This window comes from Mangifera indica, chromosome 14, assembly GCF_011075055.1.
Source record: "Mangifera indica cultivar Alphonso chromosome 14, CATAS_Mindica_2.1, whole genome shotgun sequence".
Lineage (NCBI taxonomy): Eukaryota > Viridiplantae > Streptophyta > Magnoliopsida > Sapindales > Anacardiaceae > Mangifera > Mangifera indica.
In genome coordinates this window covers 3,506,157-3,529,877 of record NC_058150.1, presented here as the reverse complement: position 1 = coordinate 3,529,877, position 23,721 = coordinate 3,506,157, and the positions used below count along the sequence as shown (strand labels likewise).

Here is a 23,721-nt window from a genome sequence, read left to right as displayed (position 1 = left end):
TTCTAATAAAAAATACTAATATATTATTTTAATAAGATAAATTTTAATTTATTTAATATAATATTATTAGATAAAATAATAATTTTATTTTTAAAACTAATAAATTTAATAATTCATGAATAAGTAAAAAAGTTTTTCAATATGGAAAATAAAAACGTGAGAAAACATTAATCTTTTGTGGGAATAAGTCCTTTGGCTAACCAAATGTCCCCGGAAAGTTATCAATTTATAAGGATCTGAGTGTTACATTTTCAAATTTTATCGGATTTTTTACGATTAAGACCAAACTACGGGCTGCCGACGCGCTACTTTTCCCAATCAGCGAATCAAACTACGTTATTTTTGCGGAACTCAAAGGGTCCCGCCGGCGGTAGATAATAGAATAACTCATGACTAAGTAAAGCCCGTGGGGTTCTTACAACTTCACAGTTCCTCACTCTCTCTCAGTCTCACGTCAGGTCTGGTCTAGGCTTTTCTCTCTCGTAGTCGCGCTGAGCTGAGTTAGGGTTGGGTTCTTGACTCCTAGTCGAGAAATGAAGCACAAGTGCGAGAAAATGAATAGTTCTAAGCTAGTGACTTATGTGCTTCTCGGACTCATTGTTGTTCTTGGGTTGGTTTGTTTGTACTACGGGTCGTTTTCGGCCCCGGGACTCCGTAGATCGGACGATGATTCTTTCGATGGATCTGACCCGGTTTTAGGCGGTTTTGCAGGGAACAAAGATTTTGATGACTTGTTTGAAGATCAAGAGCTCAATCCTGAAGTGCCCAAAAGCATCCCTGTATGTAAATCTATTTTATTTTACTTTTTTTTAAAGAGATTTTTTTTTGTTTATTTTGTTTGATTTATCTACAAATTAAAGAACAATTAAGAATTTGTTATTGAGCAAAAAATAATTTGTGTATCTTGGAAAAACTTGATAATTGGACTCGTTTAATGTAGATAATTGTGTTCTGCCCATCAATTTTGTTTCGTTGGATAGAAATTTGCGATAGTGAATTGACATGAGAAAATTCTCAGGTTAGAGGAGAGGGATTTCTGAGCATTGTATCACATTCTTCATAGCTTATCCCTAGATTTATGTTATACATGTATTTGCTTTCATTTTGGTTTTTAAGATGAATGTATATGCCGTAGAAATTTATATTAATTCCACTCGATAGTATATGAATGATATAAGTTTGTTTTACCCACTCAACTCTTTTTAAGGGCAAATTCGGTTTTGTGTAAATTTCTTCTTAATTAGCTGAAATTGTCCATTTCATGTTTTTACAGATCTGTGATATGAAATATTCAGAGTTGATACCATGTCTAGATAGAAACCTTATTTATCAATTAAAACTAAAGCCTAATTTGACATTAATGGAGCATTATGAGCGGCATTGTCCACCTCCAGAGCGGCGTTACAATTGCCTGGTTCCACCTCCAAAGGGTTACAAGGTTAGTTTCTTTTGTCACTTATGTATTTGGTATCAGTTAGTCTTTTATTCCAACAAGATAGTTTTTAGAGTTGCAGATTCCTATAAAGTGGCCAGCAAGCAGAGATGAAGTGTGGAAGGCTAATATACCTCATACACATCTGGCAGAAGAGAAGTCAGATCAGCATTGGATGGTTGTAAATGGAGACAAGATAAATTTCCCTGGTGGAGGGACCCATTTCCATGATGGAGCGGACAAGTACATTGTTGCTCTTTCCAGGGTATGTGGTTGTTTTGTTTCAATATGATATAAAATATATTGATGTTTTCCTTGTTGTTAAGCTAATTCTTAAATCATTATACTGGTATAGATGCTTAAATTTCCTGGTGATAAGCTCCACAATGGCGGAAACATCAGGAATGTTCTTGATGTGGGTTGCGGGGTTGCAAGTTTCGGAGCCTATCTTCTTTCCCATGATATTGTAGCTATGTCCTTAGCACCTAATGATGTACACGAGAACCAGATACAGTTTGCACTGGAGAGGGGCATTCCATCAACTCTAGGTGTCTTGGGAACTAAACGACTTCCTTATCCAAGCAGATCATTTGAACTTGCACATTGTTCACGATGTCGGATTGATTGGCTTCAGAGAGATGGGATTCTCTTATTGGAACTTGACAGATTATTAAGACCAGGAGGGTATTTTGTGTATTCTTCTCCTGAAGCCTATGCACATGATCCAGAAAATCGAAGAATCTGGAATGCTATGTATGATCTTCTGAGAAGCATGTGCTGGAGAGTTGTTTCCAAGAAAGACCAGACTGTTATATGGGCAAAGCCAGTAAGCAATAGCTGTTACTTGAAGAGAGAACCTGGAACGCGGCCTCCTTTATGTGGGCCTGAAGATGACCCGGATGTTACATGGAATGTGCTCATGAAAGCATGCATCTTCCCTTACTCAGCTAGTAAGTAACACTACTTTCTGTCTGTTGTTCAGGCTCTAACTTGTAGATAATTTTGAAAACTCTCCTTGTGTTGTTGGCAGAACTTTTGTTATTGTTATCACATGAAATACATTATATCCAGATTGAAGTTGTTGCTCTTGTCTAACTTATCAGCGTACTCTGTGGTCCTATAGTTTTTAGAAATTTGGGTTGGAAGGACTCATCGGTCCTCTGTCTTTCTTCCAGGGAGAATAGGAGAATATGATTTATGTTCTACTTCTCTCTTGTAAACCTGAATCAAGATATCTTTAAATCCCTTGTGAATGTTCCCTAATAGGAGTTTTGAATAGGAAAACTTAGTACTGATTTCTATTGTTTTCATTACTGTGCCCAGATGTCCATTTATTTGTGCAACATGGGCTAGTGGATAGGCTCTAGTTCTTTAACTTTTCTGTTTTAAGCTTTTATCAGTGCTTGTAGTAACCTTTTTTCTTCTTTGACAGAGATGCACCAGGAAAAAGGTAGTGGACTAGTTCCTTGGCCAATGAGGCTTACTGCAGCACCCCCTCGACTAGCAGAAATTGGTGTCAGCCCAGAGGAATTCCGCCGAGACTCTGTAAGTTTTTGACATTGATTGAGAACATTGTTTGGTGTTGTTGTATCTTGCTTTGTTCTGTTTATTACTCATCACTTTATTCATCAAGAATTTATTTCATGCAGAATATATGGCTAGCTAGAGTGACTGAGTATTGGAAGCAAATGAAATCTGTTGTACAGAAAAATTCCTTAAGAAATGTTATGGATATGAACTCTAACCTTGGGGGATTTGCTTCTGCCCTCAAAGATAAAGATGTTTGGGTGATGAATGTTGCTCCCTTCCACATGTCTGCAAGATTGAAGATAATTTATGATCGAGGTCTCATTGGAACTGTTCATGATTGGTAGGCCTTTTAATTTGACAAATTCATCCGTAATGAATTTTCCACTCCAAAATTTGTTTTGACATTTTGCACATGCTTTATTCTGGTCTTTGTTTGTCTTGGTTTCATACACACACACACACACACACATATATATTGATATCATTATGACATATTATTTCTAGTAAAATACCTTTTTATTTTGGAAAGTCGGCCATGTATAATTTCCCTGAGCATAATTAAATAATGTGGCAATTTCTATTCATAAAGCTTTGGATATGAGTTATTGAGTTTTGCTTTGTCAATGATATAGGTGTGAAGCATTCTCGACTTATCCTCGAACATATGATCTTCTTCATGCCTGGAAAGTATTTTCAGAGATTGAGGAGCTTGGTTGTGGAATAGAGGATTTACTAATTGAAATGGATAGAATGCTGCGGCCAGATGGATATGTAATTATAAGAGACAAACCTTCTATAATAAACTATATCCGAAAGTTTGTGACTGCCTTAAGGTGGGATGGCTGGATATCAGAAGTTGAACCAAGGATTGATGCTCTCTCCTCTGGTGAAGAAAGAGTTTTGATTGCAAGAAAGAAATTGTGGGACAATGGTGTTATGGCAATCTGAAACTGGCCTCTTCTGCCAGGTATATTGTCATGTATGCAATTTGAAACGTCGAGGGGTTTTTTTGAAACGGATTGTTCTTTCTCTTTCTTTTATAATTCTCATCCTCCCCCAAGAAAATTTGGAGTATGTTATGTCTATTCAAACTTAATACTCTAGTTCCTGTTATAAAGTTCATGTACATCTTCGTTCCTTTGAAGCCATGTTGATCGCACTTCTGGGATCTTTCACATTTCACTAGAGATAAAATGAGTTTGAAGCTGGACCTGCCTACAGTTGGCATTTGATACAGTTATTTTTTTTTTCTATCCGGCTAGATGAAGATTCTACAACAGCTTCATATACAAAGGGTTGCAGACTTGCAGTACATTTATATCTCAGAAGTTGCAGCCGTATAGAGATAAGAGTCTCAAGCAGCCAAAAGCAACAAGAAGAACAGAAGCAGACATGTAATATCTTGGAGGATATTGTACTTGTGGGATGTATGTTTTTCATATCAACTAATGTTACTTAGAAAGTAATTAGTGTAATTTAATTGCAGGTATTCTTGGATTCTATTTTCCTATCTCCAGTGGTTCTTCTAGTTTTGCCAGGATCTTAAATTAGTGGAGATAGACGCCTGTATATAACCATGGAATTGCGAATTATAAATAGAACTTTACTAATTTGTGGAGATTTTGCTGCGTTAATTTTTGAGTGGCCTGCGAAAAAATTACCCATCATTTTGGAAGGTAGGTCAATCATTCATGATCTTCTAAGTATAATGTTAACAATTCAGTGTGTCGTTCCATTGATTATAGAACATATCAAAATTAAACTTTGGATTTATTTTGTTTAGTGGTTGTAAAATTGATTATTGGATTCGGACTTTGTTTTGTTTAGTATAGTTGGTTCGGTCTCAAAAGTGATGATCTAATTTGAGTGAGATTTCTCGTTTAAAAAATATATTTGTAATACTTTGCACCATGCATGTCAGCTTAACCTACTGATCGTTAATTAAATTTCGGACATCAAAGGTTGACACTTACTAACAAGAAGTCTATTTTGCGTGTCAAAAAACGGCCAAACGACTATTTCCCACCCAAGGTTTAGCGTTTTCTCAAAAGTCCCCCCTTTAACTATAGAAACACCAAACACCCACCCATGGCCAGTTAGATTTAACCAAACCCTAACGGTGGTAGGGGTAAAATCGTCATTTTAGCTATAATATTAAAAATAAACTAAAATAGAATCTATTTTGCCCCCCTAAACTTTAAAAACTGAAATTTTCCCCCCGCCTAAGTTTTAAAAAATGGCAGTTTCACCCTAGGGTTTGGTTTTGAAATCTCCGACGACCTCTCCGGCTCCGTTGCCGACGGCCACTCCCTCCGGAAGCAACCTCTCCTTCCGACGATCTCTTTCCTCCCATTTGGAGGTCCGATCGGCGCCCGGAGACGCCGTAGGAGACGAAGACTTCGTCGGGAAGACGAAGTTCTTCGTCTTCCCAGACGAAGCCGACGCCGTCGTCTTCGGGAAGACGATCGTCTTCCCAGAAGAAGACCTCTGGGAAGACGACCGTCTTCCCAGACGAGGACGACGGCATCGGCTTCGTCTGGGAAGACGAAGTCTTCGTCTCCCACGGCGTCTCTGAGCGCCGATCGGACCTCCAAATGGGAGGAAAGAGATCGCCGGAAGGAGAGGTTGCTTCCGGAGGGAGCGGCCGTCGGCAACGGAGCCGGAGAGGTCGCCGGAGATTTCAAAACCAAACCCTAGGGTGAAACTGTCATTTTTTAAAACTTAGGCGGGGGGAAAATTTCAGTTTTTAAAGTTTAGGGGGGCAAAAGGAGATAAAATTTTCAGCCGTTAGGGTTTGGTTAAATCTAACCGGCCATGGGTGGGTGTTTGGTGTTTCCATAGTTAAAGGGGGGACTTTTGAGAAAACGCTAAACCTTGGGTGGGAAATAGTCGTTTGGCCGTCAAAAAACTATCTATTGATTGTCATTCTATCCTTCAGGCTTAAAAATGTAGGTAACTTCACTTATTGTGGTCAGACGCTGAGCCATTATGGAGTGATAAAAGCCTGAACCTTGGGTTTGACAAATAGAGGTTGCATCTCCGTTCAAGACCGTTTAGATGATGGAGAGAGTTAAGTAAACAGCGTCATTTAGAGAAAAAAAACAAACTCTTTACTCCAGAAATGGTATTATGAGTCAACCATTCAATCCACAAGTTTGGCAAGTACGTTGCCCAGCCAACTGGTTAGAGTGTCAACACAAGAGGGTGTTGAGCAAACGGTGTCTTTAAACAGTGAAAGAGATCTTACTTGATTCTCATCTCTGCTTTGAGAAACACTCGAAAATTCATTGTGTGTAGCATATTGTATAGGACTCTAGGGCGTTATGCTCAAAAGTAACTTGTTTCTACTGAGAGCATTTGGTGGGAGGCAACAAGCCCAAGTATTATATGCTCTAGAAAGGATTTGAGATCCTATACCCAAAGGCATCTAGCAACGCTCATATTGGTAAAAATAAGTGATAATTGTCTGAGAAGATGTGGTTCTTCGACATGAACAATCACCAAGAGGGATCAGGGTCTCAAATCTTATTGTTGGGGTGACATTCATGATTTGTGGTTGTGTGTTAAGAATTATACATTGAAAGTTGTTACTGTTTGGTGTAAATAGGCACACACTTTAGAATGGTTTGCAAAGAGAGATAGCAAGTTGCTTTTGATCAAATGACTTCTTCACTCTTAAAATTAGAAGTTTGTCATAATGGGACACTTCTTCAGCGTAAGTTTCCTATCCTAAACGAGTTAAATTTCGTATCTTAAAAAATAACTATACATTGAGTTCTGACTTCTTAATAACATAAATATTTTATATGTTGTGTTATTATGTGTTTAAAGATACACCCGTTTGAGTTCTTTTCTCGCCATCTTTTTGCATTAATTACTATCAATAATGCTCTGTTTAGGATAACATGTCATAAACTTTTTATTTCCATGAAACATTGGAAGAGTGATAAAAGACCAACACAAAGAGAAGAAAAGGGCGAGAAAACATTTATAAGATACTTTGTTACTATCCTGACTCACTTACATTTTTCTCAAGATATCTCATATTGTAACACTGACTAATAACATACAATGTTAAAAATTTCTTTATGTTCTTATTTTAAGTACGTTTGAATTATTCTATATTGTAATTGATATCAAGATTCATTTTTGGATTCTCAACATTGTCACTGTAACCTAACTTACATAAAATTTTGAATTACAACGATTGGTAACAAAAGTTCTTAAGAACTCACCTTCTCAATTGAATGACAGGCCAATGGAGAGTCCTTTACACTAGAAATGGTTTCAAGGTGCAATTCAAAAGCATATATTAGAATTACGGATAAAACCAAAACAAATATATTAATTTTATTAAAGGTAAAATAGAATGATAATACTACAATTGAATTAGAGAATAGAAAGTAAAACACTAGAGGCCAATTGGATCTTAATAAACAAAAATTATTTTAATAATCTATTTTTTATTAATTGTATTATCTTATTTGATTTTATTATAATTATATTTTTATTTTTTAATTTTTTATGATAAAAATAACTTTATTTTCAATTAATATAACAAAAAATATAAAAATATTTTAGAAATAACCAAAAACATTTAAACAATATAATATATTAATATATTTTTATTTATATCTAATTAAATATATTAATTATTTATAACGCCAATTTCAGTGTTCCGTTAGTTCCGCTTGCTTCGTTCTCCAATTCGCTGATATACAGGATCAAATTACTCCCACCGTCACTGTAAAACCTGAAGACTAACTGTCATTATATCTCAATACAACACATGGACACTGCATCCGAATTGACTCGTAAGATGAAAAGCAACTCTTCTGTCCATTCAAAAATGTCCCCCAAACAACCCTTTGTCATTGGTAATGCATCTTTTTTCCTTTTTGGTTTTCTTGTTCTTCTTTGATTGATCTATTTTCATGTTGTAATACTAAAATGTTGATGTTCTCAGGTGTTGCTAGTGGAACCGCATCTGGGAAAACAACCGTCTGCAATATGATCATCTCCCAGCTCCACGATCAACGTGTTGTTCTTGTAAATCAAGTAATTTCAAGTTCACCATGTCCTCCAATCTGTTGGAGTATAAATGACAGATGATCAAAATCCTCTTACACTGAATGCAATTGACATATGGGATATTTGCAGGATTCGTTTTATCATTCTCTCAAGGATGAGCAATTGCGAAATGTCCATGAGTACAACTTTGATCATCCACGTACATTTTTCATTTGAGAGTATCATCAAAGTCCTTACGCTAATTTCATTCTTTGATTACATTCCAGATGCCTTCAATACAGAGCTTTTGTTTTCTTGCATGGAGAGATTGAAACAGAGGCAAGCAGTTAGCATCCCGAATTATGATTTCAAGACTCATAAAAGCACTGAACGGGCACGTCGGGTACTATATATTTGGAAGACTTTCAGGCTTTCAAAAGGATTTTTCTGAAGCATCAGATGCGTTGATGCCTCATAGTTTCGGTTAAAAACTGTTCTTAATGATTTTTGTTTTTTGTAATGTAGATTAACCCCTCAGATGTATTCATTTTGGAAGGAATACTAGTACTTCATGATTGTCGTGTTCGCGAACTCATGAACATGAAGATCTTTGTAGACACAGGTTTGTTCCTCTGAATTTTTCATCTGTTTCATTTATTTTTCTTCTGTAAGTCAAGCAATGTGCTGAGAAAAAATCAATGAAACTGGGCAGTGCATTTTATGGTGAACCATTAAGCATAATCATCAGATGTTTCAAATTTGGACTATGTAAATAATAATGTATATAGCACTATGCTCATGATTAACATAAATGCATGCTGCATCCTGAGGTTTTTTCAATCTTGCATCTGATTTTCATTGCAGCTTTAGAATCCATTTTTTCTCCACCTAATTATGATATGTCACCAATGATCAGCATAGTAATTTCCCCAGTGCAGATTCTGATGTGCGTCTAGCATGAAGAATCCAACGCGACACTGTCGAAAGAGGAAGAGATGTCCAAAATGTGCTTGATCAAGTTAGTGAGCTTCTATTGCAACGTAAATGCCGAAGTCTATATATTACAGATATCTCAATAATCTATTCTCCAAAATTTGCAGTATGCTAGATTTGTAAAGCCTAGTTTTGAAGAATATATACTGCCATCAAAGAAGCATGCAGACATTATCATCCCTAGAGGGGGCGACAACAATGTAGCAATTGACTTGATAGTTCAACATATTCGTACAAAGCTTGGCCAGCATGACCTGTGTAAAATATATTCAGATGTCTTAGTTATTTTCTCAACATTTCAGGTATTTTTATTTATCTTCATTTCTAGTTGTCAATTTTAACTCTTCAAATGTTCTTTCACTATGTCATTGAATTTTTCTGTAATATAATTATCTGCAATTCTGTGTTGTTGCTTTTAAAGGAACTAAAAAAGCTTAATGGTCTTTTTCACTCGGTCCAGCTTCAGGGTATGCACACCCTAATACGAGATGCTAATACAAGAAAGCATGATTATGTTTTCTACGCGGATCGACTTTATTCGCTTGGTGAACAGCTGCATATGTATAATAACTGCAAAAACTTAAAATTAAGTTGCAAAGAGCATGGTCTAGGACACCTTCCTTTCCCTGAGAAACAAGTCATTACTCCAACAGGTACCTGCAGTTTGCTACAGTGTATTCATCATTTATCACAAGATTACCTTTAATTTTGATGATGAGAGAACTTTATTTGAGTCAAATCACTCTTTCAAGACTGAACTGATCACACCAAACAAGTGAAATTCAAGTCCACCAGAATACTTCATCATCCAATATGCATCTTTTTCATGTGCAATGTGCGTAATACTTTTCCTTTATCTCTGCTTTTTATCCTATAACAGGGTCAGTACACACTGGAGTTGTTTTCTGTAAGAGGTTTTGTGGGGTCTCAATATTAGGAGGTACATCTTCCTTTTTCCATTATTATACTTGAATCCTAAATTTACAAATCTTTAACATCAATGTTCAAACAAAAAAATTCTCTGGGTTGATTCTGAAAACATAATTCATGAGATGCATAACATAATTCTGATGTCAGTGGGGAAAGCATGGAGAATGCATTAAGGGCATGTTGTAAGAGGATCAAAGTTAGCAAAATCCTCATACATGGGGAGGGTAACAATGCGCCCCAGGCTCATGGAATCTACTGTGTCTCTTTTCTCCCTTGTCATCGACCATATAGCTACAACATTCACCTTATTTGGCTTACAATATTGCTGCAGTTAATATATCAAAAGCTACCCAAAGATATCTCAAGCCGCCATGTGCTATTGCTCGACCCCATTCTGGCTTCAGGAAACTCTGCTGTCGAAGCTATATCTCTACTTCTCCGCAAGGGTGTTCCAGATTCTAACATCATCTTTCTCAACCTTATAGCCGTAAGTCACTGATGTTTTGCTATCTATTTTCAAGACTTTGTTCCTGTTCTATTCTTAAATCTATATATTCTGCAGGCGCCATAAGGAATTCATGCCGTCTGTAAGAAATTCCCGAACCTGAAAATTGTGACATCAGAGATTGATGCATCACTGGATGAACATGCTCAAGTGCTCCCAGGGATGGAAGAGTTTGGGGACCGATACTTCGGTACACATAAAAACTACAATCCCACTCCAAGGTCTCTGTCCAGCTCACAATCTATAAGCTTAGGAACACCACATTGACTGAATACGTGAATACAGTATTAATCTTTTTGAGAGCAATCCCAGTTCAGATTTTAATGCATCTGGATTATTTAGAAATTTGTCCAATCAATCTACATAAATTTAAACATTGTCGTGATCAAAATATTAGCAGAATTTCTTCAACATTCTGAAAAACACGTTAACCTTCTAGCAAACAGGTTTGACACAAATAAAACTAGTAAGAAAATTCACAAGTGGTAAGGCTAAGACAAATATATTTACGCACATATATGCGAAATTTGATTAGGAATGTCAAATGAAAACAACAATGTAAGGAACAAACAGCAAACAAAAAATTTGGCCCTAAAGATTTATCAGTAGAAAACATGCAAACAACATCATAAACAAAATTTTTGTCTCATAAAGAACTGATCTATCACTATGGAAACAATTTGGGTGCTATCCATATGATCCTCAATTTCTGAACATTTTTGGGACTAGAATCAACCTGGAATCAGGATTTGCCATTTATAACTCGCAGAAAACTCTATCAAATAAGAAAATCAAGACTTGTCCTTCCTACTCTTCTTCTTCCTTGAGGCAAAGCTGCTTGGTCCAATTTCTATGGACATTCTCTTTGTTCTGCAAAGCAAAAGAAGCTTTTAGGTCGAAAGATTTAAGGAAAAAGAACATATTAGTATGAGATAACATACCGAGCAGAAAGCTCTTCAGATTCCTTCATATCATCTACAACTTCACCATCTAATTAAGAAACACAAAGTCAAATGATCAAACTGAGAGTGATAGAAAAACAACACAGCTGCTAATTTCCAGAACTATGTTGGTTGCAGAAGAGATTGACAAAACTGAAAATGTCAATAAACAGCCAGCTAAAAGAAAATTGAGTGACACTTGTGCAAAGTTGTTCCTAGTAAACTGCTATCAAATAGATTTTGCTTCAAAAAAACTGCAAATAAAGCTAGTCAACCAACTTGAAGGGTTAACTAAATGTAAAAGTTTGCAAATAAGATTCTGTGACAAATACTCTCAAAAGTTCTACCGGTTTGTTATGATCATATTCTTTTGATTTTCTGAAATATGCAGCAGATGGAAGAAGGGACAAGGTTTACACAAAACAGATAATCAACATCTGCACCATTATTTTTTTAACCTCTAATTGAATTCATAAAGAATTAATCTTCCTTTTTAAAATTTTCAATATAATATAGCAAGAATCTATTAATTTCTATCACTATTTTCTATTTGCAAATATAGGTAATTATAATTCCCAAGTTGTATTTATTCATCATTATGGACTCCAATTACTTTTATACTTTGTTCTCACTGAAGCCACTTATAGAAATAGAACAGTAGAATACAATATCAAAATAATATATTTCAGGACAGTACAGAGCCTAAACAAACCTGTTTCATTTTCTTCATCACTTTTCTCCCCTGACTCTGAACCTGAACCCCATCGATCTCCACCATCATCATGGTCCCAACGTTCTCCAACAGAGGGCATCCAAAAGTCAGCTTCTTCCAAATCACTCTCCTTATCTGAAGACTCTCTCACTTCAGAGATAATTTCTTCAACCTCTTTTCTCTTCTTCATTTTCTTATTCTTCTTATTTACACTATTGGCACTTGTTTTTGCTTCTTCTTCTCCTTTTGTTCCATTTGATTCAAGTTTTCTGGTTTCCTTTTGCTCTGTTCACAGTCATTTACCTTCAAATATTCAGTCCAAAATTTGATAATCCATTACCAGTAGACACATATACAATAAGAGAGAATAAAAGATTTCAAATTAGACAGCTATATATAGACATTTTAGACTAACTAGTGAAATAAAATCAACACTAACCTAGCTTGCTGAGGAACCGTTTTCCATTAATATGCTTCCAGATGTGCTCTTCAGTCTTGTTAACCGAATCACCCGTTAACTTACATATCAACTTTGCACTAACAAATGAAAAATGCAAATACAAATTACAAGGACAAATCATCATTCACATTTTATATTTTGTGCTGGATTGAGAACTATCAAACGTTCACCACCTCAAACAACAGTAACTTCCACTCAACTCAATTATATAAAGACAAATTACATTTTAATTCTCACTAATTGATTAAACAAAAAGCGTAATTTTTTAATGAAAATTTAACAGGGTATTAGAAAAACAGAACCAAACTGCCCAACCCAGCTTCATAGACATAAACTCGTCACACTCAAACAACCTTGAAACAAAAAATATGAAAACCCAAAACCCTAATGAAAGGTAAAATAAACAAAAAGAAAAATGTAAGCTTGGATTACCGGGAGAGAGGGTCTTGCTTGAACATGTTAAGAGGGGTCTTATTGTGGGACAAAGCAAAGTCGATGAGACCTAAACGGCACCGCTTGGACTGAGAATAGGAATCCTTGTCTTTGAGTAGCATCTCGTGGCCCGTCTCCACACACTTGAGCCTACCGTTTTCGAGCTCCACAAAACTCGGCGGACCCAACAGATTCTTCCCTTCCTTTCCTAGCTTCTTCTCCACGTCCGAAGCCATTGCCGCTCCAGCTCCTGCTCTAGCCTCCGTAGTGAAAGCAAAGCACCTTCAGGACAAGATTGTTTACAACAGAATTTCGAGAAGAGCAGAGCAACGCCCTCTTTTTTTTTTTTTTTTTTTCAATCTACTTTCTAGATGAACAAATTATTAGTCCGCTAATGAGCCATATCAGGCCGTCTAGTGGGCCTCAAGAGAACCAAGCCCAGTAGTGGAAGGGCAATTTCGTCTACTTACAAAATAATACATGATAAGTGTGTAGGGTCCAGAAATCCCGGAACGCGGAGTTTTGTCTTCCTTCCTCAGATTGAGGTGGTACCGACAACTGTGGCTTTACTTGTCAAAAAAATCTTTCAGTTTCGACGTCCCCGTCTACAATTCAAATCAACCAATGATACGTCTGTACAATGTTAAGTAATTAAATGTTGTGCACCAGCTTCAACATCTCAGTATTAAGCCAAAATATTTAATTATATATTTAAAAATATATACACATAATTTTATTTATTAATTTCAAAACACGTCATTACAGCCGCAAGATCAAAGATCAAACGGTCTCCAGCCATCCTTAGAGCACATGAAGGGACAAGTAACCTCTGCGTTTACTCTCCATTCTTGGACTGTCCCAGTTACCTTTCTGCCAACTCCAATTTCCAACAAACCCAATATTTTTCACGTTGATTTTAAACAAAACTATGTCACTAACCCAGATTGCATAAGATTTGTCAGGGCAGCGCAGGATCCAGCTGTCTACCCATGTCTCTTTGGAAATCTGATGTGCATTTAGTCAATTTTTTTACTCTCTAGGTTAAGCCGAAACCGTGTGGAATATGGTTGGAAGTGACAATGAAATACTCTCATACGATATTTGAAAATTTGACTCTTAAATTTACTTAATTTATTTGTTGTGGGATTAATACAAAGTTTTAATTAATTAATGTGATTGGTTTAATTTTAAACAAATAATTTAATTCGGATAGAATGATATCATCATATATTGGGTACACATATATACCAAACATGGATGCCTCTATCCAATAGTGAGAGTGTGAGAGTGATGTGACTGTGCGAATATATAGAAGTGACCAGAATGATTTACAGCTGTGATAGACTGAAAATGGAGTGTTTGAGAGCGTTCTTCGGGGGGTTTCTTCTCCTATGGCTATGGGGTTTGACTGCCAGTGCCGATACTTTACCACCATGTGAATTCCCTGCAATTTATAACTTCGGTGATTCTAATTCAGATACTGGAGGCATATCAGCTGCGTTTGAGCCGATTCGAGCTCCTTATGGAGAAGGGTTCTTCCATAAACCAGCTGGGAGAGATTCTGACGGCCGTCTCATCATAGACTTTATAGGTAGCTACTGCTTGTTAGATCTTCAGTTCAGTGTCATATGTATGTGTGTTTATGGCAAATAGAGAGAGATTTTAATTGAAATCCCATTTCATTTATGCAGCTGAGCGTCTGAAATTGCCATACTTGAGTGCATATTTGAATTCACTCGGACCAGATTTTCGACATGGTGCCAACTTTGCCACCGGAGGATCAACCATTAGACGGCAGAATGAGACCATTTTTCAGTATGGAATTAGCCCTTTTTCTCTTGATATGCAGATTGTGCAATTTACCCAATTCAAAGCACGCACTAAAGATCTTTACGATGAAGGTTCATTTCTGACTTATTCATAATGTGAAATTATGCCCATTAGGCCCTTTTTCATTGCTTGATAATAATTCATGTTTGTGATTTGTGAATGTGATGCTCAGCCAAGTCAGAAACAGATAGAAATAAACTTCCAAGATCTGGGGATTTTGCAAAGGCTCTTTACACATTTGATATAGGACAGAATGACCTTTCTGTCGGCTTTCGAACGATGAATTCCGATCAACTTCTAGCAGCAATGCCAGACATCATTTCTCAGTTAGCTTCAGCTGTAACTGTAAGTTGCAATATTTTATAGCAATTGCCTAGCATTAACAAATTTTTGACCTGATGAAAGTTGTTTAATGAGCTATAAAACATTCACTTTCAGAATATCTATCAACAAGGAGGGAGGACATTTTGGATTCACAACACAGGGCCTATTGGTTGCTTGCCTGTGAATCTGTTCTACATCAAAAACCCACCAGCGGGCTATCTTGATCAGTATGGCTGCGTCAAGACTCAGAATGACATGGCTATAGAGTTCAACAAACAACTTAAAGAAAGAGTGGTCAAGCTAAGATCAGAGCTCCCTGAAGCTGCAATAATATATGTAGATGTTTATGCGGCAAAGTATGACTTGATCAGCAAGGTCAAAGATTTAGGTAATTATTGTCATTTTGATATATCATGATGACCACGGTCACATTTAAGTCAAAATTTTGATTACTATCTTGTATAAGAATAAGAAATCCATTGCAACTGAAAGAATTCTGATGTGGATTATTATGCAGGATATGCTGATGCATTGAAGGTCTGCTGTGGGTACCATGAGAACTATGACCATGTGTGGTGTGGAAACAGGGCAAACATCAACAACACTGAAGTGTATGGAGCCTCCTGTAAAGACCCTTCAAAGTATGTCAGCTGGGATGGTGTACACTATACTCAGGCTGCAAATCAATGGGCTGCTAATCATACTCACTATGGCGGGTTGACAGATCCACCAGTTCCGCTTGTGCAAGCATGTCACCGGAAGTGAGAGTCTGCCATCATGGTTATACTTGTTATTCAGGGAAACTGAATTCAAGAGTTAGTTGTACAAGAGATCACCGAACTGGTTCATCTCTGGAAAGATGTGAAAGTTCAGTTTGTATGCAAAATCAATTTTAAGGTTGATAAATTGTATTGTATGACCTTGACAGTTTCAGTATCTTGGAATAAACCTGAAAACCTTATCCCCTTTACCTGTTTTCCGACTCAAGGCATTTGCAAATGGCTGGCCTAAGCATCCGAATGAGCTGCCACTACTTTATGTAAGTTTTGTAATGATCATGCAGCGTGTCACAATGCTGATGTCTTTTTAACTCTTACATTGCAAAGACGTTTGAATTATAAAAGCTGAAAATGCTCAGAGTCAGTAGGTTTGTCAATTAGGTCAAGCAAACATGATGTTAGATTGTTGGATCTAAACAAATTTAGTTTCAGATCAGACAATAATTAAGACCTTAGGCAGACTTGGACAAAAAAAATTATTAGATTATACTCAAGTTAAGAGAGATGGTAAGCCCAAGACTCGATTAAGTCTGAAAATTCATTGTAAACAAGAATATATTTGTAAATTGTAAAGGTGTTTTTGAAAGGTTTTTAGAGTTTAATGAACAGGTCATATAACAAAATAACATAAAAGATTTGGATTACAAATCCCCTACTACATTACCTAGCAAAAATTTTAGTGTAAAGGTTATATGGTATATTGAATAACACAAGCTATAAATTTATACACAATTATAGACAATAATAATCAGTGGCGATCTTCTGGCCAAGCGACCACCATGTGGAATGGAACTGTCCTCTGAGGCAAGGCTCCATCTTCCTCCTCGTCATCAAATTCCAGCAAATAACTGCCAGATCAATACATGATCAGGTACATGACACCATGACAAAAACAAGATTATAGAAACATTAGCCAAAACTCGGCATGGTTCTATCTATAGATGATCCAGAATCCCTTGATGAATCAGTTGGCAAGCAAATCTGTAATCTGTATATTAAATGCTTTGTTTATAACCATTAACCCAAAATGTAGAACGGAAAAAAGAAAAAGATGACAGAAATCAATTAATTATTTTGTTTCCATCTTGTATTAGAACACTGTACTTCCGCAGATCTTCAAAATAAAGAATGAAATGCAAGGATTTCACTTACTCATTGCTCTTTCTCTGTGTATATACACACAATGGTTGATGGCACGCCACAGCGAATCACAGAACAATAGTAGTCAGTTCCAGCTTAGAAAATAAAAAATATTTATAAAAATTGTGGTATAAATATAGTAGAATAACATCTGGATGCAAAGTGCGATGATTTGATTTAAGTATCTGTATATCAAAGAGGATGAACAGAATGGTCACCTTAAGTGGTGTATTTTCAACAGTTGCCTTGTAGAGTGCAGTTGTTCCCGGATAAACAGCTAAAACATGTCTTCCTGGTGCAAATTCCAGAACGCTAGAAGGATCATTTCTCTTCAGGAAAGGTATTATGCATGACATTGGCAACTTGTACTTTCTGAACTTAGCAATGACATAAATGAACATCACTGAACTTGATTATTTCTGATACAAGATCAAGACTCGAGTGAAGAACCAAATATTGACTTCTAAATTACTAGTTGAGACAACTTCATCATCACCTGGCTCCTCATCCAGTACTTCAAATCTATGCACATAATGAACATTTTTAGAGCTGTAATCCGGAGAAAGCTAAAACGTCGAGTATGGTCTGTTGTGAATGAAACAAAACTTACTCTCTTGTTTCTCTATCAAAATGCATTACTTTTACAACAAACCATTTGTCCTTGTCACCATCTGTCATCCTGGCTGACACCTGAGCAAACACAAGAAAGATATCCTCAAGTTGGAAGAGTGGAATGGAATTAAACTTTTATCATTAAGGAACAAATTTCAGAAAAAGTTTGTCAGATCTGATAACTAGTCTCATTTTCAATATAAAACAGATCATGAACATCTGACTGCCATTCATTGCTTTCTCCATAGTCTTCCAATCAACTAATCACTTATGTAAACAATTACAATGCGAAGAATAAATCCCTTGTTTGTACTTAATTTCAAGTTTATCCCTGCTTGAGCTGCCCAAATACGCAAATTGATGTATAAGCAAATCAAAATCAGATATCACTTGGCAACACCTATCTATTAGTAGAGTACCCTGTCTTCACCTCTCTTGTTTGTTCTTAATCACCAGGAAGTATCCACAAAGAAGATCCCAGCTTCAAAGTCTTTTGTCTTTTATGATCAATAACCTATATCTCCTAAGTCCACATCTTTTAATCTCAAAACTAGAGTACCCTATCTAAATTTAGAACCAGCTAGAAACTTACTCAGCCTAAATAAATAGCTTCAAACCAGAAAACAAAGTCGCTCAGCACACTTCAAATTTCAATTTACTCTAAACCAAATTCAACAAAGCGAGCTCAAACCAAAAAAAAAAAAAAAAAAGATTCAACACGGCCATTACTAATTTAACATCAAACAAGCCCTCAAATTTCAACCTAATTCCCATCAAACACCAGCTTTTCGTAATCCTTCACAATTACAGACAACACATTAAAACAAAATAAAAAACGAAATGGGATAAACTTGGTAGTCTTACTGGCTTGAAACTTCTTGTGCATTTTGTTGATTACAATGAGAACCTCCTCCTGTTCCTTCCTCAACCGATCTACATCCCTCGACTTCTCCAAGATATCCCCAACGTCCGGCGACAACATCGCTACAAAAAAGTAAAAAACTAGGTCGTTTTAACTTCTCTTTAACTCAAATCTAAGCTGATTGCAGTTTGATCATTACCGACATTCAGTGGAATCGAAAAAAAAATCTTGCTTTGGTTTCAGGTCCAGGTGAGTGACCGATCCATAGAATTTCAAAAATGTTAAAACATTTAATTTTATTCTTAAAAAATGGACATTTTCATAAAAGCGATGGATAAATAGATAACAGAAGTTTGATTGGATGATGAGGAAGGTCGTGTCTTTTTAACTCCGGTCGATCTACTAAATTATAACTTTTTAATTTTGAATTATTTTTTAAAATAAAATTTTAATATTTTTTAACAAAAACCGATCAATGTATCTTATAGCACGATTCGCTTATTCTGAATCAAGCCGATATCGACCGGGCCAAAAATATTGGGCCGAGCCGTCCAATAAAATTATGGTTGTTCTTAGAGTCTCATAGAAAGAGGCTTCACAATCAGAAGAAAAATTAAAACTTGAAAATGCATGATGACGGAGAAATTTATAAACCAACTGCACAGCACGAGCTCTTTTTTTAAGCTTTAAATTCATTTCAATTCAATTTTTTCATTTGTTATTTTATTTCAAAAATTTTGGGTTTCTCACGCTCCCTCCACCCCATGGACATGGACCCAGCATCAGAAGAGTGGGAGCTCTGCAACGACGATGGCTTCATTTACAAGCGAAAGAAGCGGCGGCTCGACGAACCATCGTCCTCTCGACCCACAGATCCTGAAGAAGAAGAAAGGCAACGAAAAGAACGCAAGAGAAAAGCGTTGTTGAAGCTCAAAAAACATTACCAGAAAGAGATCAATATGTGGGAACTTTTGTCCACTACTTTGTATGCAATGCAAGAGAAGACGCAAGATAAACGACTCCAGAACTTGGAGGAAATGCCCTCGTTTCTGGATTCGGCTTCGAACCTCGTTGAGGAGACTGAAACGGGTTGTGGGTCACTAGTTGATAAGCTTATTTTGCTGGTAATTGGGTCAAATTCTGATTTCTACTTAAATGTGATGAATGTGAGAGTTGGGGCTAGTTAAGATTTGTTATTTGGGAGTAAAATTTCAAGTTTTTTGTTTCTTTTGGTATTTAATTTTGTTGGTTACTGAGCATAATTTTTAGGGTTAGGGTTTTCAGTTCTTACTGAAGAATTGAATTGTTTTTTAATGGTTGTTGTTTGAGCTTTTACTATCATTATTTAATGGAATTTCTTGAAACAAAAGTACCCTAGCCTTAACTGGATTGAATTCTAGAAAAAAATTATTTCAACTCTTTAAAATATTTGTAGCAGCTAAAAATGCTGAAAGGAATCCAAAAGATTTAGTTTTAGGAATTCAAAGTTATCTAAAAGTACTTGTTTCTGAAGAATTCAGTTGACTGTTGTTTGAGCTCCTGCTACATTTAAATTCTGCAAGTCTTGAATTGCAGGTAGAAGCCCAGAAGCGATAATTCATGATGTTTCGAATTTGTGCGATGTGGCAGAAGCAATGTGCAACGCGCAAGAGGAACAGTTAAAGCAATCCTTCCTCGATCTTCCTGTCTGGTCTTCACCACAGGAGCTCATGGCTTCACTGTGTGATGCGTAGGTTAATTTGGAGTGCTTTAGTATTTGGAGGCAGGTTTTTCACTGTAATGAATAAGCTAATGATAGTATAAATCTTGTAATTTTTTTTCCTTTTAGGATTATCTGTGATTTTGCAGGTGTTGTATTGTATCTGAATATTGAAGGAGAGACAGTGAGGGTGAGAAAATTGTTAGCAGGAGCCTGAATGAATATGTACATATTTGTTGGTTTCTTATGTTCTGATTAGTTGCTTACGAAATAGCAAATTTTTTTGTTCATTATTGCGAATATTTTGAAGGGTAATTTCAGAGGACAGATTGAAGTTTGAAAGATATTTTATTCCGGGGGAGTAGAGTAAATTCATATTTTCCAGTGGCAATCACTTGTTGCGAAAACCAGATGTGCATTTTCTCAGAGGACTCAGCGATCACAAAGCTGCCCTTAGTAGATGAGGGCAAGTTATAAAGATGGTAATGGACTGAATAGGGATTAAATGTCTTATTTCTCGTCTCCGTCTTTGTAGAAAAAACCTTTCCTTATCTTCCATATAGAGATGACGGGGAGCCCTCGTCCCCTCATGAGGACAAATTATCCCCCTTTCTCTCCTTACCCTCACAGAAAAAATTCTTTATACTTTTCCCTATCCATCACTGTGTAAAAGAGAGGATGAAGTAGAGATATATTTATTTTCATCTTTATTATGAAGATTTTATCTGTCTTCGTCTTATCTTTATCCGAAAATCCCTTTCCTGTTTGGAGAGGAACTTTATTGACAATAGACATCACATAATAAACAAATAAACATTTTAACTCTTTTAAAGCCCTAAACTCTCACATTTGTATACTAATTTGAAAAGGTACTTTTATCAACATCAGTTAGGTAAGAAGGAACGATTTTAACCGGTTGAATTGAAAATCCAGCTTTGTGACATGCATCCTCCAGAAGCTTCACTTGTGAAGGACCATCAGGGCAGAATGCAATTACAGCTCCTCCACTGCCTGTAAATTTTGAAGCAGCACCCACTCGCCGTGCAACCTCCACCATTTCTATGTTTAAACTACCCAATGCTGCATCTCCAAACATGCTCCTGCATAAAATACACAAACCAAGCTTCACTGTAAATAATACTAAAATACAGCTAAGTTGATTGACTGCAACATATGCTCATGAAAGCAGCATTTTCTATCCTCAAAACTAAATTTGAAGTTACCAAGTGCAACTTAATACAATTGTTATGATAAAAGTGGAAGAGCTTCAGTAGAGTGGATCACTGGAACTTGGCTTTCTTGCTTGTTAATAAAGCTTTGTTAGTTGTTCAACATATGTGATCTAAGCCTATCAAGTGCAAAGATATCTTACCTTCGAAGGTCAAAATTGTGGTTCATGAGCTCAGCAAGTTTTGAATAGTTCTTTTCAAGTATTACTGTCTGTCCTTCCTGTGCAATACTTGCAACTTCCTTCATTGATGATATAATAAATTCATCACCATCAAGCCACCTTTGACGGACAGTACTGTGTACCTACAATTGAGATTAGCATGAATTAATTCTAAAACAGGCATCAACCAACAAAGATAATAAGGGGAAGCTACAGTGAAGTGCTAACCTTCCCAGAATCACTTGGATTCTCAGCATAGATGAGATGGAGAGGTGGAAGAAGATCAGTATCCATTTGTGTATAGATGCCATGCCCCAAGCTATCCATGTGTTCCTTACTAAAATCCTACAGATGAAAGTTATTGTAAATAACTACATTTATGAGCATTTGAACATATATGCATTAACATCACATACCATATAAACAAGGCCACCGTAGACTTGCGCCACTCGATCTTGAAGACCAGCAACAATACCAAGTTCCTTCTCAGCACTAAGGATAAGATTTGGCCTTATTTCCACTTTGACCAAATGTCTGACTTTGTAAAAGTCAAGCAGGCAGCTTAGGGCTGCACATACAATGGCACTGGAACCCGAAAGTCCTGTCTGAAATGTCAAAATTATAACTTGACCCATACGTTCCCACTGAAAACCATTGTATATGAAACTGAAAAGTGAAAAACAAGTACGATAACACACACATGAAACGGACAGTGTTTTAAAACCTGAGCCAGACTGGGACCCAATTGTCAGTCCAGTCACTGTTGAATCCGACAAATTACGTCAGATCACAATTCAACAATCCAGTCAAATCGTCATGCTAACGAGAACATAACAACCCTCTTATTTTACAAAATTTTACAATTGTTGATAGTCAAATCCTAGCAATTGCAAGGAATATGCAGCAAACCATCAGACCACAATTCTGTTAAGTTATATATTGTTCTAATTTTTATTTAATCTATTTTAACTTAATTGGATACAAAAAGGAAAATAGTAGTCATGAGATTTGAACTTGAGTTTGTTTTTATGGTGTAAAATTTGTCATCAGAGCAAATTCGTTTTCTATTAGATTAATTTAGTTTAATACATATATAAAATTTTAATTATGTTGTTGATGTCATGCTAACATCATCGGTACAACCGACTGGTAAAGACCCAAATCGGCTCTTTAATTGGATTAACATCTAATCTGAGTCTAAAAACATTAGAAATAGGATATTTCCTTGGCACTTCTCTGAGTAAATCAAAAAGCTAAACAAAAATTACTCAAGTTACAACCACAAACAAAACTATAGAAAATGAATCACATCAATTAAGAGATAGTGGTAAAGTCATCATTTGCCAAGGTTATCATCATCATCATTGCACATAAAGTTAATATTAAAAATGAACTACAACATAGAGACTTATTTGCTTTGCATCTGAAAATATTCTCAATAAAACAATATTTTATGATCAGATATTATTTTGTATCCCTTGTTACCAAAATGAAGAGTTGAGTCCATATTGCATATAATTAGGCCATAAAATTAGTTCATAAGAAATTAAACCAAACCATTATGTACCTGTCGAGGGATATTTGTATCATAAGATAGAGTGAAATTCCCATCATGAAGATAAATATTGTTGTCCTTGCAATAGCCATGGAAAACTTTACAGATAGCCATAAGCAATCGCACTCCTCCATAATAACCTTCATTTTGCAACCTATTCACCTGAAGTACATCAATCAACCACAACATAATTATATCGTCACAATGTCTCATTGTCAGCAAAAATTCACAAATTATAATAAATGTAATATTTGTTATATAGAATACAAAGCAAATATTGAAGTTGCAGCATAAAGCACTTGAAGAAATTGTGTATCTAACCTCCCATTTAAACTTTTTTATAAATTAATATAACATTTCTACCTACTTTTAATACAATGTACTTCATTTCCGAGGAGCTACAATTGATTTCTTCGGCTTAGCTATACAACAAAGTTATCATACGAGCAATTCGTAAATATATCACATTAATTAAATTTCAATTTGCAACTTGACAAGCAATGCTTCCTCCCGTAACGAATTCCGCAGTATAGTGATGGATAAAGCAGAAGAAAGACATGAAAAACGACAGTAATCTAATTCGGA

General features: G+C 36.0%; 5 protein-coding genes, 1 long non-coding RNA gene and 1 pseudogene across 11 annotated transcripts; 4 read left to right on the top strand and 3 right to left on the bottom strand.

Moving 5' to 3' along the window:
- Positions 1-300: 300 nt before the first annotated feature.
- Positions 301-4,582, top strand: LOC123196059 (probable methyltransferase PMT9). 2 transcript variants are annotated; one of them, XM_044609946.1, is made up of 8 exons: positions 301-779; positions 1,274-1,438; positions 1,515-1,697; positions 1,788-2,382; positions 2,865-2,977; positions 3,082-3,302; positions 3,595-3,929; positions 4,225-4,582. In XM_044609946.1, exons 1-7 carry the CDS (start codon positions 534-536, stop codon positions 3,908-3,910), a joined length of 1,839 nt encoding a protein of 612 aa, XP_044465881.1. In that variant the 5' UTR covers positions 301-533; the 3' UTR covers positions 3,911-3,929; positions 4,225-4,582. The 2 variants fall into 2 exon arrangements, with proteins under 2 accessions (XP_044465881.1, XP_044465880.1); XM_044609945.1 differs by having other exon boundaries at positions 302-779; positions 3,595-4,582.
- A 3,188-nt stretch (positions 4,583-7,770) lies between these two features.
- Positions 7,771-10,772, top strand: LOC123196071 (annotated as a pseudogene).
- Positions 10,773-10,886: 114 nt separating this feature from the next.
- LOC123196069 lies at positions 10,887-13,301 on the bottom strand. Its single transcript, XM_044609953.1, has 5 exons — positions 12,946-13,301; positions 12,493-12,590; positions 12,054-12,338; positions 11,342-11,390; positions 10,887-11,270 (listed from the first exon to the last, which is right to left on the bottom strand). The coding sequence occupies exons 1-5, from the start codon at positions 13,179-13,181 to the stop codon at positions 11,192-11,194; spliced, it is 747 nt and encodes a 248-aa protein (XP_044465888.1). The 5' UTR covers positions 13,182-13,301; the 3' UTR covers positions 10,887-11,191.
- A 913-nt stretch (positions 13,302-14,214) lies between these two features.
- On the top strand, positions 14,215-16,069 carry LOC123196063 (GDSL esterase/lipase At5g14450-like). Its single transcript, XM_044609948.1, has 5 exons — positions 14,215-14,536; positions 14,637-14,846; positions 14,948-15,120; positions 15,214-15,487; positions 15,617-16,069. The coding sequence occupies exons 1-5, from the start codon at positions 14,269-14,271 to the stop codon at positions 15,862-15,864; spliced, it is 1,173 nt and encodes a 390-aa protein (XP_044465883.1). The 5' UTR covers positions 14,215-14,268; the 3' UTR covers positions 15,865-16,069.
- A 371-nt stretch (positions 16,070-16,440) lies between these two features.
- On the bottom strand, positions 16,441-18,919 carry LOC123196075. 5 transcript variants are annotated; one of them, XR_006497592.1, is made up of 5 exons: positions 18,692-18,919; positions 18,495-18,614; positions 17,237-17,708; positions 17,031-17,044; positions 16,441-16,866 (listed from the first exon to the last, which is right to left on the bottom strand). It is a non-coding gene; the product is annotated as an uncharacterized LOC123196075 (long non-coding RNA). The 5 variants fall into 5 exon arrangements; XR_006497590.1 differs by having other exon boundaries at positions 16,441-16,726; positions 18,692-18,917; XR_006497591.1 differs by having other exon boundaries at positions 16,441-17,044; positions 17,237-17,540; positions 17,629-17,708; positions 18,692-18,916.
- A 343-nt stretch (positions 18,920-19,262) lies between these two features.
- Positions 19,263-20,408, top strand: LOC123196538. Its single transcript, XM_044610601.1, has 3 exons — positions 19,263-19,674; positions 20,068-20,221; positions 20,321-20,408. Exons 1-3 carry the CDS (start codon positions 19,263-19,265, stop codon positions 20,406-20,408), a joined length of 654 nt encoding a protein of 217 aa, XP_044466536.1.
- Positions 20,409-20,932: 524 nt separating this feature from the next.
- Positions 20,933-23,364, bottom strand: LOC123196066 (glucuronokinase 1-like). The gene is made up of 5 exons (XM_044609951.1): positions 23,149-23,364; positions 21,998-22,186; positions 21,810-21,926; positions 21,564-21,724; positions 20,933-21,291 (listed from the first exon to the last, which is right to left on the bottom strand). The coding sequence occupies exons 1-5, from the start codon at positions 23,347-23,349 to the stop codon at positions 21,048-21,050; spliced, it is 912 nt and encodes a 303-aa protein (XP_044465886.1). The 5' UTR covers positions 23,350-23,364; the 3' UTR covers positions 20,933-21,047.
- Positions 23,365-23,721: the final 357 nt, after the last annotated feature.

Bases quoted from the DNA above. Each gene is read 5' to 3' on its own strand.
- LOC123196538 (XM_044610601.1), top strand. From the start codon at position 19,263: ATGGACCCAGCATCAGAAGAGTGGGAGCTCTGCAACGACGATGGCTTC. The intron at 19,675-20,067 runs GTTAAGATTTGT...CTTGAATTGCAG, and splicing joins GAATGTGAGAGTTGGGGCTA to GTAGAAGCCCAGAAGCGATA. The intron at 20,222-20,320 runs GTAGGTTAATTT...TTTTCCTTTTAG, and splicing joins ATGGCTTCACTGTGTGATGC to GATTATCTGTGATTTTGCAG.
- LOC123196063 (XM_044609948.1), top strand. From the start codon at position 14,269: ATGATTTACAGCTGTGATAGACTGAAAATGGAGTGTTTGAGAGCGTTC. The intron at 14,847-14,947 runs GTTCATTTCTGA...TGTGATGCTCAG, and splicing joins TAAAGATCTTTACGATGAAG to CCAAGTCAGAAACAGATAGA. The intron at 15,121-15,213 runs GTAAGTTGCAAT...ATTCACTTTCAG, and splicing joins AGTTAGCTTCAGCTGTAACT to AATATCTATCAACAAGGAGG.
- LOC123196069 (XM_044609953.1), bottom strand. From the start codon at position 13,181: ATGGCTTCGGACGTGGAGAAGAAGCTAGGAAAGGAAGGGAAGAATCTG. The intron at 12,591-12,945 runs GTAATCCAAGCT...TTCATTTGTTAG, and splicing joins AAGCAAGACCCTCTCTCCCG to TGCAAAGTTGATATGTAAGT. The intron at 11,271-11,341 runs GTATGTTATCTC...TTTGCTTTGCAG, and splicing joins TCTGAAGAGCTTTCTGCTCG to AACAAAGAGAATGTCCATAG.
- LOC123196066 (XM_044609951.1), bottom strand. From the start codon at position 23,349: ATGAGACATTGTGACGATATAATTATGTTGTGGTTGATTGATGTACTT. The intron at 22,187-23,148 runs GTACATAATGGT...TTGACATTTCAG, and splicing joins ATACAAATATCCCTCGACAG to ACAGGACTTTCGGGTTCCAG. The intron at 21,292-21,563 runs GTAAGATATCTT...TATTTTATGCAG, and splicing joins CACAATTTTGACCTTCGAAG to GAGCATGTTTGGAGATGCAG.
- LOC123196059 (XM_044609946.1), top strand. From the start codon at position 534: ATGAAGCACAAGTGCGAGAAAATGAATAGTTCTAAGCTAGTGACTTAT. The intron at 1,698-1,787 runs GTATGTGGTTGT...ATACTGGTATAG, and splicing joins ACATTGTTGCTCTTTCCAGG to ATGCTTAAATTTCCTGGTGA. The intron at 2,978-3,081 runs GTAAGTTTTTGA...TATTTCATGCAG, and splicing joins AGGAATTCCGCCGAGACTCT to AATATATGGCTAGCTAGAGT.